At 45.2% G+C, this 16,434-nt stretch overlaps 1 protein-coding gene across 7 annotated transcripts in view; it reads right to left on the bottom strand.

Moving 5' to 3' along the window:
- FGGY (FGGY carbohydrate kinase domain containing) overlaps positions 1–16,434 on the bottom strand; it is a 375,878-nt gene that overhangs the window by 184,462 nt on the left and 174,982 nt on the right. For all 7 annotated transcript variants that reach the window (XM_084784087.1, XM_084784089.1, XM_084784093.1 and 4 more), the window contains exon 7: positions 9,484–9,612. In XM_084784087.1, the coding sequence (XP_084640213.1) occupies positions 9,484–9,612 (129 nt within the window). The remainder of the gene's footprint in view (positions 1–9,483; positions 9,613–16,434) is intronic.

Genomic DNA, 16,434 nt, shown 5'->3' with positions numbered 1-16,434 from the left:
ACAGAGTGGGATCCCCTAACGTGTGGGTGTCAGACCTGGGCTGGGCAGCTTTGTGTTCTTTTTAGTTTCTTTGATAAGCTCAGCAATGAAAAACACCAGCTCATCTATCCAGCCTCGTTCGTAAGGGAGAAGCTAACTTGAAGCCCTCTGGCTACGGCTCCTCCTGGAGAACAGGCAAGACGCTGGGGCTGATGACAAGGTAAACGCTGTGCTGCAAACAAAGGGCTCCACACTCACATTGCGTCAAGGTAGTCCACTCAGTTTGCTGGGCACAGCTTGTTCCCTGTTTGATGCAGAGTGTGGAGAGGTAGACATGAAGACGTGTCTGGGCACAAAGATGGTGTCTGTCGCCATGCAAACCCCTCTGGCCCTCTAACTTTGGCTAACTCATTTGCTTCCTGAAGTATCATGTTTTCTCAGCCACTAAAAGAAACAATTCTTCCTTATTCCTGAGCTCTGAAGATGTCAAGATAGTATACAAATAATACAACTATGAATAGTTACAAAATTAATATTACTATCCGCTTTGCCCTATTTCTAGACTTGTCCAACAAACCTCGTGCGATAGAGTCTGGGGCTCTCAGGCTGCTCAGAATGGCTCTATCAAACTCACTACGTTGCTCCAGCCCTCAGTTTCCTCACTCATAAGTGGAGGCAGGAAGGCACTAGCTCCTAAGAAAGATAACTAGGAGTACTGCCTGCTTGAGCCAGAGCTGTGGGCTGGTGTGTATTTAGGCTAAGGTCAGTGAAGGCATGGGCATACCAAAACACATATACATTCATAAGCTATACATAAGGAGGGGAAACTCACAGGGCGCAGAATTAGATAGGCTCGGCTCAAGACCTAACTGTATCATGAATTAAAACACTACAATCAGCAAGTTAATAAACCTTCAGTTTCTTGGGCACTGACTACAGAAAACAATGGTAGCTTCCCGAGTGGTTCCAAGCTAGTGACAGTGACTGTTAAACGGCCCAACCAGACACTTGGCACAAGGTTTGTGTTCAATAAGTTGTAGATGAAATAAAAACAAGCAGGTTGAGCCCTTCAAAGGAAGCTGGTCACTATGCATTTCCATTATTGACAGCTTTGCAGGAAACATTTTGGAGCTTTGTAGATATTAACAACAAAACAGAGACCTTATTCGTGCCTAGGTTAGAAAAACTGATTTACCTATTTAACGGCCAGCTGTGACATGGCCCCCAGCCATTACATAGGATCTATGGTAAGGACTGGAATAACACACCAGGACTTCTTTTTTCCCCTAATTTGGAGATGGTGTTACATTATGGAGCACCACCACGCTGAAGGAGAACACACAGATTATCAGTTCAGCTCTCAACAGTAATTTTCTAGTACAGCCTTGGGTGATGCACTGTGTGTCTGAACCTTGGTTTTCTCATCTGCAAATTAAAGAATTTGGAATAGAAATTCTTTGGGTAGCCTTTTCATTCCCAAACTGTGTGATCACTCATCATCCAGACAAGAGTGTATGTGCATCAAATTGCAAGCATTATGATTTCACAGCAGGGTCACAGCTGCACACACTGAATTATGTGGCACCAGATTTAAAGAGGGGTGAGCCCGAGGAGCTGGCACAGCCCTGAGGCCTGGGTCCCTTCCGGCTTTCTGGCTACAGGTAAGACTTGTTGCCTGGCTCAGACGAGTCCTCTGCCATTCTCCAGACAGAGGACCCCCAAATCTCCCACCGCACGTGCCCGCTGTATCTCTCAAATGTATTTTGTGTCTGCCACACTCCTATAGCTGTTGAGATCTCAGGAAGTAATGACTCTCATTAAATCACACTTCAGCTTGAAAGTCTGACATCATATTAGTGCACTCTTCCTTCTGCTTCTGAGCAGACCCAGAAACTCCCTGAGTCTTGCATTCTCTATCTGCTCGGGGCCTGGCACGGCCTTTCTCCTTCCAGACTCCACGTGTGGCCTTATCAGCAGTTGGAATCCCCTCCATTTCGTGTGGACTTTCTGCTGTGTGTGTGTGTGTGTGTGTGTGTGTGTGTGTGTGTGTATGTGTGTGTGTGTCTGTGCACGCGCACCATTTGAAAGAGTCTCCTGCTGCTCCCAGTTCTAGCAATACTGCTGCCCCAAGTCTAGACCTGGCTCTTTCCAAAAAAAAAAAAAACAAAAACCAAAAACAAAACAACAACAACAACAACAAAAAAACAAAAAACAAAACAAAACAAAAAAAACCCCACAAAACCAACCAACCAAACAAACAAAAAAATCACTCAGCTCTTGTCTAATTTGCCCCCTGTCAGCTGAACATCCCTAATCCCTACTGCTCAGAACCCATATCCTCAGTGCCAGCGCGGCCCCATATTTTGGCTCCTCTGGATACCAGGTCACATCTTGTCAACATAGAGCCAGCTTCCCAGTTTCCTCATTAAGATTTGGAATCTGTATCTTTCAAAGTCCCTCTTCCTGGATTCAGCAATCCCTACTTGCAAGTTCACAGAACCCTGTCATAGTTGTTCCATCCGCAGGATCTGTGCTGGCTGACAGGCATACAAAGGAAAACTGAAATAGAATGCACACAGAAGAAACACATCAGGAAGGCAACGAATGCTCTCTTTGAAGAGGGAGGTTTGGGGACGTTGTAGTGGAGGCAATGTTCTGACTATACACTGAAGGCTGAGCAGGACTGTGTAGCTGTGGAGAAGGAGGTGCCTTGAGCCATGAAGCAGAGCAGCAAAGGAAAGAGGCACAAAGCATGCGCGCACAGGAAGAAGGCCGGGATTCCAGAAGCTTGATGTCAGGACAGGTGCTGCAGAAGCCATGCCAGTCCTGAACCCCCAGCCTTCACTTTCATTTCTTTTTACCACCTGACTACTTTTCTGAGGAGTTTATGTCTCAGAATATTACTTTAAAAAGCACTACCTTAGTAAAACCATTATTTTGGCTAGTTCTTGCTTCTAGAGATAAAAGCTGAATTGATAACGGGAAATATCATCCTGGTAAGTGTTCGGAGGCAGAGCAAGCCTTCTCAGCCACAAGGCTGGTAAAGTCCCTAGCTGGGAGAGTCTTCGTTATGGATGTCGGCCTGAGCATGTAGTGCAGCTGGTAACATCTCCGGCTTCACTCTGCCACACCAGTGACAGGTCCCCCGCCTCAGATGTGATGACTCTTTCTAGCTACTGCTAAGTGGACTATGCATGCCTAAAGTCAGCCCTGCTTGGGACTCACTAGCCTAGAGAAGATAGTATGAGCTACAGACTCAATCTCAGGTACACAGCTAGATGAGACACTAGTTACATGATTCTAGAAGTGCTACTTAGTGCCTTGCAACCTGGGGACTGACCTTTGCCTAACAGGATTGCTGTAAAAAGGTAAAAACAAAGTATGTGCAACACCAGGCAGAGTCCTGGAGCCTTAGGAGACAGGCAGGAAGTGGTCAGGTAGCACTAAGAGTTGTGGTTCTTATTAAGCGTGCAGATATTATTGATATATTATTAGAAACAAAGCTAAAAGTTCAAAAGTGACTGAACAAACACATTCCAAGGTATGATAATGGCACAGCCTGCTGTGAGCACAGCTCTAAGCATCACTTGCCCAGGGATCCTTCTGTAAGCTCCTGTCTCAATTTTACGACTATTTCATGTTTTACCACAGCCTTTCGCTCTTAGCACAAATAACTGTAATTACGATACTTACTTGCCTGTTTACTAGGCTGCAATTTCCCGAAACTCTCCTGCTTTCTCACAGTCGCCTTCCATCTCTGTCAGCTAGTAAACTTGCTTAGTAGTAGATACTCCCTGAAAGGCTTTTCTCAAGATTTGTTGCTTATTTAGATACTCAAAACTCAATAGAAATTCAAAACCCGACTGACCACATATTAAAAGGCCTGGCACGAATTCCATATCACACACTTATCATACATGTGAGCTGTGGGATGTGACAAGACAGGCTTAATCCCAAACCTCCACCCCAACGTGTAGCTTCTGACAAAGTTCGGCAGCCATGTGAGACACTGCTGCCTTGCTTGACAAATGTCAGGGAAGAGCGGCATGCAAAGCTGCTTCCCAAACCACGTGTGAGACAACAAGAAAACATCCGATCTTGGGTCCATGATTCTGCTGTGAGACTCAGGTGTCCCCACAGCCAAATGAGGCCTCATATATCTTCCCTCTTTAACTACAAAGCTGCTCTGAGGAGTGACTGAGCAGAAGTGTGCTTCTCCGGTCTAAAGTTTAGAACCAGAAGAGATCATTGCTAATAACAATGCTTGTTATCAATATACCACATCTCATGACTGTGTACATATTAACTATAAGTAGATACTCCCCAAATCACATTACTGAAATCTGCTGCTTGCCTACCCTCACTTCCAGAATACAGAAAAGGGGGAGGTAAGAAACTGGCATGTTTTGTTGCTCGCTAGAAGAAACTGTGATTTGTTCTATTCTTTTCCTAAGACTGGCTAAATAAATACCTCTGCCAGAGAGAGAGACGGAGACAGAGACAGAGATGGAGACAGAGACAGAGACAGAGACACAGAGAGAGAGAAGAAGGGAGGGAGGGAGGGAGGGAGGGAGGGAGGGAGGGAGGGAAGAAGAAAAAAGAAGGAAGAAAGGGGAAATATTTAAAAATCCTTACTTTGTTTCAACAGCACAACTGAAACGAACAACTTAGGCCAATGCAACATCTGACAGAAAATCCACTGTTGAAAATTAAAGAGTAATGTTCAACCTAACAAGAAAGTATGATTTTGACTGAAACAGACTGAGTGTAAACAGAAATTATGGATATTTCTGGGCATCTAAGACGAGCTGAGGAATTGCTCAGACCTAATGGTTGTTCCTGAAGAACTGAACCAAATACAGCTCCCATAAAAGGGCAGCTGCCTCCCAGCTGAGGTCAGCATGCACTGGCAGAGGGAACGCCATTCTCTCATTCACCCAGTGGCTAACTGTCGCAGTAACTGCTCAGGATGAAATCATAGTATGCTACACACAAGTGAATGAGATGGCAGTGACAGAGAAACCAGCACGCATAAGATTTGGCAAGAAGACAGACAAGAGAGGGTTTCATTTAGCTTGGGAGTCAGTAGAGGCTTCCCCAGAGAGACAGCAGCAGCTTCGAGCTTTGATGGGCAGTCAGAAGTCTGTCTGATGGACAAGATCCACCTAAGAGAGAGGGAGCCTGAGAGAGAAATGAGGTTGCTGTTTCCCTTCAGGACAGTTGGGGCGCTGGAGCCAAGAACAGACCTGGAACAAAGTTAATGCTATTTTTACAAGCTAGAAAAATACCAGCAGCAGGAGTCCTGGCCAGAACCACCCCCACAAAGTGCAAACAAAACTACTCCTATCTGCTGGCTGTCTGCTGGAGAACTTACTAACCAGTCCCTTAAGAACAAAATGTTCTTTTATCTTTGATTTTTCATTCCCACAGAGCCCTTCCTCCTCTGCTTCCAGAGCTGGAAAACACATGAATTGAGCTGTGTTGCTCTTTGATCTTCCCCCCCCCCACCCCCAGGCTGCCCTGGGAATGAGAGCCTATGGGATGCTTCTGTTGAGCGTTGTCCCCTCCTCCAGGACAGAATGGAGGGTCCACAACTGGCCATGTCAGGCCAGCATATGGCATGCCGTAGTTGTCAGGGCAGCTTCGTGAGAGGCCTTAATAGTGTCCCATTCCTACTACAAAGCTAGTGTCTTATGCTGACATTTGGGGTCTCTCAGTGCCATTTTCATCCAACCAGTGTCTATGGCTGTTTCTGACTGAAGCTACCTAAGTAGAGTACTGAAGTCTTTTAGAAGGCACAAGAAAGACAATCAGGGCACCTCCTAGGGAGACAGAAGGAGCAGGTCAGAGGGTTCTTCTTTTCTGCCTACCTATCCACAGAGAAGGACATTTTGCTGAGACATATTTCACACTTGGGAGGAGGGAACTCAAAGGCCTTCATCCAGGAAGCTCTTCATTTGTAATAGGCATTTTTATTCTGGAGTGAGAAAACCAGAGAGGCCTAACTATTGGGTGGCTAATGTGTGGCAGACACTATACCATTTGCTTTAAGGTGTGGGGTGTGTGTGTGTGTGTGTGTGTGTGTGTGTGTGTGTGTGTGTGTGTGTGTGTGTGATGTATACTTTACCAGTTTTCACAGAAAAAAATATGAAGAGCCACCGCTAACTCTTCCCATTAAAGAGAAAAGAAAAGTTTAAGAGGTAGCCTGTCTGTAGGCAGGGTAAAAAATGTAGTCCAGTTAGAGATCTGCTATCTCAAACAAATACTATGGAGCTCCATAAACACAGACCAGGGACAACAGCACACATCTCCCAGAAGGAGTGGTACTTGTCCAGCCCATGCACTGCCGATGATCTCCAGTCTGCGCACACTTGATGTTCACCCTTAGCTCATCTGTGGCCAAACAGGCTTCCCCAGGCCTCTCTTCTCCTCTGCAACCCAAGATGACAGACACAAGGTGGATAATGACTGGGGAGCTTTGCTTCTAGGCCTCTTTCCCTTCCTAGATATCCTAATCCTGAGCTGGCCGCACAGTGATAGGGGAAAGAGGCAGTGCAAGAAGCTGTAAAGACAAAACTTCATCAGAACTATCTGTAAGACCTCCTGTCCCAGAGCGATGGGCATCTGTTCCCCTACCCTCCCCAGCCAGCACAAGCACCCGACTTCTGTCTGTCCTTTAAGAACCGGGAATTTATTCAATCTGCGCAGTTCACAACTTATTTTCAATAGACGGGAAACTCATTGATGTGGGAGAGCTTCAGCACAGGAGGCACAGCCAAGGCTTCTGGAGATAAAATTTCTGTCAGTGAGCTCTGTTTTGGGCAATAAATGAGAGTCATCTGGAGTTTCCCCTCTTCCACAGTACAGAATGCCCTGGGCAGAAGTGAGAAGGACGGTTTGACGCGTCCTTAGGGAAGCCAAGGAAGCTGACAAGGAAGCCCCAGCACCTGCGACTCCCATACAAGGCCCTCTTCCCCATAGCAGGTAGTGGCCGCAGCCAAGGGTTTGTCACCTGGGTGAGGCAAATGGTTGAAACAGTCACCCCGGGGACAATTGCAAAAGACTGAAGACAGCGTCCCTGGCGCCTCATGATCTACACTGTCAGGAACACTCTATATCTGTCTACACCTCTGGCTCTGTCTGTGCTTGCACTTTAAAGCCCAAAGCATGACATTCTACCCAGAAGCACTGCTGACACTGGGATATGCTGGAGGGAAACAGCCTTGCCTGTGGTCAGAGCCACACCACGTACATAGCACCAATTATCCCATAAGTTGTTTATTCTTCCTCGGGTCAGAGCCTGAGAACAGAAAGATGAACAGGCACAGAGCTCGCATACTGGTTAAGTGCCATCCAGCCCACGTATCAGGAACAGACTGGCTTTCACTCTAAAGTGTAATGTGACTTTACTCAATACATTTATCAGCCAGCAACCCATAAAAACACAATACAAGGCTCACCACTAGGAAATAAGATATATAATGTGATGTCCTGTTCTCAAGGTGTTTGCAGTCTGGTAGGAAATAATTCAGATCAATCATAAATTACAATACAAATAAATACATGTGACGAAAGGAGCACAGTCAGCAGAACGTCTACATTTGGGTGTTCACTGAATGTGCTGCTGAGGAGAAAGCTTATACTGGCCTTCAAATGGAAGGCTGTTACTTAACTGTGGTAAGTGACTGTGGTCCACCATACCCTCCCCGGTTGGGACAGTGTTGAGAGGGAGCTGTAAGAGGTGTTCAATGTGGTGGGGGTCAGTGGTGTATTAGCGGGGGGGGGGGCCCACTGATGCAGCCACTTATTCCTCCATGTTCCTTTGCTTTTCCACCTTCTAACGCACACAGACCTTTACTAGATGTGCGTCTCCTCGCCTTGAACTTCCAGGCTACTCAGCTCCCAGAACAAATCTACACTCTCGCTATCTGCGGCCTCAAGGGCTCTGCTGTAGCAGCATAAGGTGGCAGATGTGCGAAGATGGAGATGGAAGGGGGTGGGATCTGGAAACACAGTCATGCAAGTCTGAGAGGGAGAGAGACAGGCGGGGGCTGGGGGGGGGGGAAGGTCTTGACACTAACGCAGAGGTTCTCAACCTTTTGAGGCAGTTCCTCACGTTGTGGTGATCCCCCCAACCATAAAATCATTTTCATTTCTACTCCAACTGTAATTTTGCTACTGTTATAAATAGGGATATAAAAATCTGTTTTTTTCCAATGGTCTTAGGCAGCCCTGGAAAAGGTTCATTTGACCCCCAAAGGGGTCATGACCCCACACAGACTGAGAAGTACTGCTCTAACGTAAAGTATGAATCGTCAGTTAAGACTTGGAGTCTTACTACACAACCCGACTGGCTAAATTTTTGCCTCATTTCTTGAGTAGCTAAAACTACAGGTGTGTGTCGCCACACTTGCCTAAACTTTTCTGGCTGTGATCCACTGTAAGAAATCCATCGAGTCACAGATAGAAAGACAGGTCCACCACATAGTGCCTGCGTACCCTTGCCCTGCAAAACACAGTGCGTGATGTCCTGCCCTGTTCTGGTCTGCTTTATATTATTCTATTCTGAAAATTCAATGTCATGTATTGACATTGGTCTTGGTACATCTGCCTAATGAACTACAAGCCAGAATCTGAAACAAATGTTTTTATAGCAAAGGCTAGGGAAAACGTATGACTATAGTAAAACTGAAGGATTCTAAGAGCGGTTTTGTCCATCTAAGAAAAGAAAGAAAAAAGGAGGAAAGTGCAGTAGAGATGATAGGGCTAAGAACAGAATCACCACACTGAACTATCACTCTTTGCCTCATCGTATTTTCCTGTTAAAATTTAGGAAGAGAATTTGGATTTGTTTTATTTTATTCCAGTTAGTTTTGAGGTGCTGAGAATTGAATTCCACATGCTGTGCATGCTGGGCAGGTGCTTTACCGCTGAGCTCTACCTAGCCCCGCACTTTGCTTTAAATCCACTATCCCTTAGCACCATGCCAGAGTGCGGCAAGTACTCAATGGGTTTTTGAAAAATGAATAAACAAATGAGTGAACTGAAGACTTGAAAGGTATATAGGAAATTAAATCAAGACTTCAATTAAGTAATTGGATATAGGAAAAAAGCCAGTTATTTTATTAAATATATTATGCTTATAAAAATGTTGCAGTACCATTAGTAAAAAAGCATAAAAGAAAGCACTCCACCATCAGACAGCGCACACAGAAGTGAACATAAATTTTCTAATTTTTAATAAGCCACGGGACTACCTATATTAACTTTATATTATGATACACAATAAACTAAAAGTTTTAAAATAAATTTTGTATTTGATTAAAAGTTTTCTAACTCTATTCAAGTGTCTATGTGTACAAAAGCCTTTCATTACTGCACCTGAATCTCCAACCCTTGACCTTGGCTGTATTAACAGAGAAGTATCCTGTGTTCCTGGCAACATTCTGTTTGCCAGAGAGCCCACAGGGCAGGTGCTGGGGTGGGGGGGCAGGAACAGATTACCTAGTCCTCCAGCATGGGCGTCAATGAGCGAGGCTGCCACAGCGGTGCCTGAGGGAAGTCCCAGCTCTCTGGCTGCCTCTGGTGTGAGCCCACTTCCAAGGGAAGCTCCAGGAGGCAGCACGAGGTTTCCTGGGTAGACATGAGAGAAAACAAACAGCCATCAGTCTAGAATATACTAAAGGGGACAGAGAGTTTTCTTAAGAGAAACTTTTTGCTCCATCCTCCTTGCCTGCATTTACTCAACTTCATAAAGACAGAAACCATGCAGCCATGAAACGTCCCTTTGGTCATTTGCTGACCTCAGTACACGTCTTTGTTACACAAGTAAACACATACACCAACAGAAACAGAAAAGCTACTTCCTTAGTTGCTTCCTACCGTAGGATAAGGGCAGGAAATATTTTGTTCTAAGAGAGAATTCCTTAGGTTTTGTGTTCCAGCTGGCTGAGCTCTCCCAGCTGAAACCTTGGGGAGTCTATGAGGCTACTGCTTGCAAAGAAACAATGCTTTGGGTTTTGCAATGCAGTGACCCTGGTATTTCAAGTGACCTTGAGTTCTTACAGTCAGGCAGGCCTTCAGTTAATAATTTATTGATTGTCTAGCTTTGTGTGGGCACTGTTGAGCTGTAAAAGGCTGTTCTTGTCTTCAATCTAGTCAGGAAGATGAGATAAGGACACAGAAAACCATGTGAGGCACAAGAAAATGAAATGATTTATTCATTTATGTCAGGTGTTTAACAGAAGCTGGAACTATTCTACTCTAAAATACTGTGTGTGTGTGTGTGTGTGTGTGTGTGTGTGTGTGTGTGTGCGCGTGTATTCCTGCCCTGCTGGAGTTGTGTAAGACTTAGACCATATGTATCATGTCATGCAATCTCTTTTGTGCCTCACGACTCTGGGATTCTGAATGTGTGGCATGAACTGAGTGTGAAAGCATCCCCTGTCATTGAGTAGGAGGCTTCAGAGCTGGGCAGAGGTGCCTCAGGGTCTCAGCACAGAAACAGGGAAGTGAAGGCGGCGCATGGCTCCAACAGCCCCCTCCAGCTGGAAGTGAAGCACTCCCCAAGTGCACGCTCACCTCCATTTTAAATATTACACTTCTGACTGTGACTAACTCTGAAAACAGGTTAGCCCAAAAGACTGTTATCACTACAGTGGGTTTTACATCTTTGTTCCATACTGATCTCAATGAATTTACACTTAAAATGTAAAAAGCAGATTGAATTTGCATTCTGAAAAGCAAGGTACATTTGGAATAAGCTGAGTGTGTAAACTTACTTTTCCAGCATTGTTTTAAGAAAAGAAAAATTTCCAGTGGAAATCTAGTATCTGAATTGTGATATGTTTGGTGAGAAAAAAAAAATAGAACATACACCAAAGAGTCATTCAGTCTGTAAAAGTGAAAGTAAAGCATCTCACTATTAACTTTATATCAGGATGGGGGCGTATACTTCAGTGGTACTGTGTTTGTCTGGTATGGATAGGATCACCTGAACTTTATCCTTAAGCACAATGAAAAGAATTGTTAGACCAATTGTGTGGTGAAATTTTTTTTTAATCTGTCAAATTAAATAAGACATATCAGAATTAATTCATCCATTTTTTTTTTACTTTATTATTATGACTAGAAGTGTGTCACTGAATTGTGCTGGTCTAGCAAACATGGTTCAGATGCACAGAAACAGGGTAGAAGGCGGCTAACCTCGGCCTGGGCTGAATCCCCAGGGCACAAGATGAGGAGAAGCTGTGCTCTAGATTGCGTACAGTATCTAGGTTATGTCACCATACATATTCCATAACATGACAGACACCCTTCCTGGGATGAACTTCATTTAGCTAGCAGCATCTATGAAGGCTGCGACACTGTCTGTTCCGTTCCCATCTCACAGGTGGGTGGCAGGGAGCAGAAGTCCTCCGAGGAGTAAACTTCCTGCAGCCCCAGAGCTTGAGAGTTAGAGGTGGGCCTTAGGTTCTCTGACATCGGATCTTCTACTCTGATGTCAGAAGCATGAATTTTTGGCAAACGTGCTATGAATAAATGGAAGGATCAAGAGAGCATAGCCTAAAACAAGCATTACTGTAGTCACACTGTGAGGCCTGGGCCTCAGCACTGACACCGTCAGATTCCACGCAACAGGTGACACAAGGGAGCAGGGGCTCGGTTTGCGGCTTTATAGAAGCTCATTCCAGCAACACTGAGGAGAGGCTGTGGCTGAGACTAGGAAAGAAAACAGCTGTGAGTTCATCCACCATCAAAGAGAGAAGAGTCATGAAGGGAAGAGAAAATGGGAGGCAGGGACAGAGAAGACATGAGAGGGTTTGCAGAGCAAGAAAGAACTGATCATGGTGGATGCTTTGATGGAGGGAGTGAGGAGGGGAAGGAGGGGAGGAGGAGTAAGAGGAGGGGGAAGAAGAGGAAGGGGAGGAGGAGGGTGAACGGGAGGAGGAGGAGCAGCAGCAGCAGCAGCAGCAGCCATGGGCTGAATTCCCTTATCAAGAAAGGAAAAGTTGACTAGTTCAAAAGATTGAGGGTGCAGAGTGGCCACTGCCAGCCTCGAGTCCTTCGGGTCTCCTCAGCAGCAGATGCTTTTTCTAGGGCCCATGTCCTGTGACTCGGTGCAGAAGGGAAGGATGCCGGGGCCCCTAATGTACGACACTCTGTTTGGCTGGCTAAGAGGACATGGAACTGTATCCACTGATGGTCTCCTCTGTCGCCGGTAGCCGTTCTCAGTCAACAACGTGTACCACTTCTGTCTCAGCTCTGTTCTCAGAGAATTTGCCCCAGGGCAGTGAGCCAGCCTTCGGAGGCTAGTGATCTAGGAAGAACGGTTAATGTTCACCGTGATGAATAACCCCCCTTAAAGCGGAACCACAGCCTTCAAGAATCATCTGTCTGTCCACAAACGAGAAGGAACTCTGTTTATCCAAACCAGAAGGACACAGAAAAAAACAGAAAGTGTGAGAATTCAAGAGACCCCCCTCCTCATCCATGTTTGCTCAGCCAGAAGCACCTTAGAGGGACAAGGGCTGCTAGGTGCCATGTGATAAAGTTTTCATTCACCATAAAGTTTAATAAACCGCAGCATTGCTCTTCCCAGAACTAATCACGATGTCACCGCTCCAGCATCTGCAATCTCTTCTGTGCTTCATCGAGCCACTCACTCATCATAACCCAGCTAGAAGTGATGCTTAGGAGACAGTCAATACCGACTTGCACCTGCCCTGGGCCAAGCTCTAGGTGTTGGCAAATAAGTGAAAGCAGCCCCTGGGATTTTAAAAGATTCACACTGATATCTGGGACTAAGATGAGGGGAAAGCAAGATACTCAACAGGGAGAAGGCATGAGAAGGGTAGAACACAGATGGTGTGCCGAAGGGACACAGCAGGGCTCCCAACACTCAGAGAACGAGCGAGATCTTCAGGGTAGAGATAGCACCTGGGAAATGGTTGGGATGATGCCCAAAAGTGGACAACGGGTGCTATTATAGTAGAATTAGAATGTTCCAGGACATGGCTCCATCAAAGCAAATGGTGGTTCACTCCAGGGAGCCAAGGGGGCCAGGAGTTGATGTACGTATCCTATCTATTACCAACGTAAGCACCCAGGAGGGGTGCAGAACAGGGGGTGCCTAAGAGAGGGGCTGCATGTGGCTGCAGATAGCAAGGCAGTGAGATGAGAACCTGCCCACTCTTGATCCTCAGATTTGGTTTTTAAAAAGATAAAGGTACTGTGTGAAGGAATGCTAGCATATAAAACATTATTTTATCTTTCAAATACCCTAACAAGTGAAAAATGCAGGCCACCAGCTACTATACAGAAGAAATGGTAAAAATAATAATGTTGGTAGATGAATTTATAAAAGTACATTCCGAGGAGATAAAACACAGAAAATATGTTTCTAATGTGGGTGTGGGTGAGTTTGTGCTTTTTATTAACCCATGATCTCTTATGTTCTTCTTTGAACAAGCACTTCTTGTATAATAGTTTTAAAGGTGCTTCTCTTCTGCCGAAAGAAAGAAAGAAAGAAAAAGAAAGAAAGAAAGAAAGAAAGAAAGAAAGGCGGGGCATGGTGGCGCATGCCCTTGATCCCAGCACTCTGAAGGCAGAGGCAGGTGGATCGCTGTGGACTTACAAAGCAAGTCCAGGACAGTCAAGGCTACACAGAGAAACCCTGTCTTGAAACAAACAAACAAACAGAATGAAAGGAAGCAAACAAAGCATTTCCTGTATTCAGCAGAATCCTAGATAGTTATTAAAATACATGGGGAAGAATTAGTTGTGAATCTAAAAAAAAAGTCCAAAATAAAGTAAGGACAATGCCAGGATGGTGAATAGTGTTCATCTGGTGATCACAGTTGTAATCCTTTCAAAGACTACAAACATTTAAGCACATGTACTCCCAAAATTTTCTAGAAAAACACTGATTACTGTAACAGCACAGATAGGATGTGTTGTGAATCATCTGTGTCCTTCCTGATCATGACCTTGTTTGTCTGTTTAAATCAAACCAAATGGGCTTAGCTTTAAATAAAAAAAAAAAAAACAAAATGAAAGCAGATTCCCCACATTATTTCCAAGTCCTGTTGCTTGGGCTGAAAACAGGAGAGAAAGTCAGGGGCAGTTCACCTACACCTTCCCCCTGGTGCGCACACATGTTCACGTTGGCATGGCAGATGGCCCTGGGGACTCCTGGGCTCCGTGAATTCCCATCTGAATGGGCAGATTTGGCCTGAGTGGTCAAAGCTGGAGCCCACAATTACCGGGTGGCTGCAGTCTCCCCTCACAAGCCGGGCTCCTGTTACACCAAACCTTCCCCTACCAGTTTTTCAATTATCTATGACTAATGAGCACTCTGGGAACAGTTTCAGACACACACATAATCCTCTTTCCTGATGTCAGCAGAAGAAATTAATGACTATGTGGATTGCAGGGAGACAGAAGATGCATTATGATGGTCCTTAGAACTGTTACCCTCTCCAGGAAGGGGGCAGGGTGTTGAATTAACTGGAAGGTTCAGTGTTCCTTTGTATTCTGAGAGGGAGATGAAACACAGGGTGGTGGTGGGGGATTTGGCTCCAGGCCCACGGAAATGTCAGAGAGGTTTGGGCGTGGGTGGCATGCGACCCTGCTTCCTCGTGCTTGGCTGTGGAATGCTCATACCAGCTCGGTTGGGCAAGGCTAACAGGCTAAGCAGACTGTGTTCAAGACTGCGCTAAAGGACACTTTGCCCTGCCAGTGGAGAGAGACCTGGAATTCTTTCAGACTCAACCTACTACTTTCCATCTGATTTAAAAGTGGGTGACAAAACCAAGAACATACAATACTCAAACGCTATACAAGCAATGTTGAAAAAGCAGTCGGCAGCAATTGTTAAGTTTGCTGTTTCACACAGATGTGGCACATGCTTGGGTGGTTCCAGAGAATGGTGAGGCCTAGCCTGACTCAAATCACACGGCAGGTCAGCTCTGGGGATTTCCTAGATCTGGGATAACCAGTGAAAGATGGCTGAAAAGATTACAGTAGTTCTGGCTCCTGGATTGGAGTTACACTTGTCCAGGATAATTCATCCAACCAGAAAATTCCTAAGAAACCCAAACCTATCACTTTTTTTTTGGCCAGTTTTTAAGGACAGCTTCTGATATGCCTCCTAGAAATCATGGCACTGTAACTAGAAATTAAATTCCATTTCCATTACTGAGCTCCATCAAACTGTATGATACTCTTTATCGCTTGCTAAAGAAATGGTGACTTGGCATCCACCGTGAGCCACACGTTGTGCCAGGGTGGAAAACAGGTCAAGGATCATGACAAAGAAGACCTTTGTAGCAGGCACTAGTCCTGTCTAATGCCACCTCTGAATTACATCTGTTAGTGGAGACCCTTGGCTTTGCACTCTGACGTGCACTTGGTATTAATAAGCACATCCTGTACTTTAACCACTTTTAAATAACTAATATATGCTGTTTCCCAGTGTTAGGTTCCATCCATCCCAGCATAAAAAGGACAGGAGCCCACAGACTACTTTATTTCTTTCCACATCTGTTTTCTCTCACTGCCAAGTGTCTACAATATACTTTTTTTTTTTTTTAAGAAATGTTCATTTATCTTCCTGGTAACCTGCTATCCCTCCTCTGAGTGCCACCAGGTCTCCCCCTCCTGGGGACATGGTCAAATATGGGGCACCAGGATTCGTGTGAAAGTCATACCCCAATCTCCACTCAACTGTGGAGAATGTTCTGTCCATTGGCTAAGGGGGAGGAAATCCCCCTCAGGAACAGTCATAGGGGAGGGGAATAAGGGGAAAATGGGAGAGAGGGAAGAATGGGAGGATACATGGGATGGGATAACCATTGGGAAGAATGGGAGGATACATGGGATGGGATAACCATTGGGATGTAACAAGAATAAATTTTTTAAAAAATCAAGATATTAAGGAAATGAAAAAAAATCATGCAAAGTAGGGAAGAATAAAATTATTTACAAAATTAAAGTATCATACAAACTGAAAAAAAAAAGAAATGTTCACTTAACAAAACTTACACATTTTTTTAAAGACTACACGACATGGACCAATCAACTTGGACAAGGTTAAAGCTGCATACCTATACATGCCTACACATGCCAGGAATCAGTAGAGAGTAAACAGAAGTGCAAACATGTACCTCTCAATCCTGGGTGGTACAGGCGTAAGGAAACTACTATAACCCCACCAGTGGTCCACAGTCATTTCTAACTCAGGACAACAAAGCACTCAAGGGTAATGTATATCCAGCAAATGGCAGGAAGCATGCTGCCACCCCTCCCTTGGCACAGAGGATGCTACGGCAGCAAGAGACCACAGCTACCATGTTCTTACAGAACACAGCTGCCAGCTCTGCCCAGCTAGACAAGCTGGTTCAAAGAGTCCAATTAGCAGCTAGTTCTCGCAATAGGTCGGTGAGCTGAAGAGCA

This window comes from Acomys minous, assembly GCF_964271855.1.
Source record: "Acomys minous genome assembly, chromosome: 1".
NCBI lineage: Eukaryota > Metazoa > Chordata > Mammalia > Rodentia > Muridae > Acomys > Acomys minous.
The sequence above is the reverse complement of the archived record's forward strand: the minus strand, read 5'-3'. Positions and strand labels throughout refer to the sequence as shown.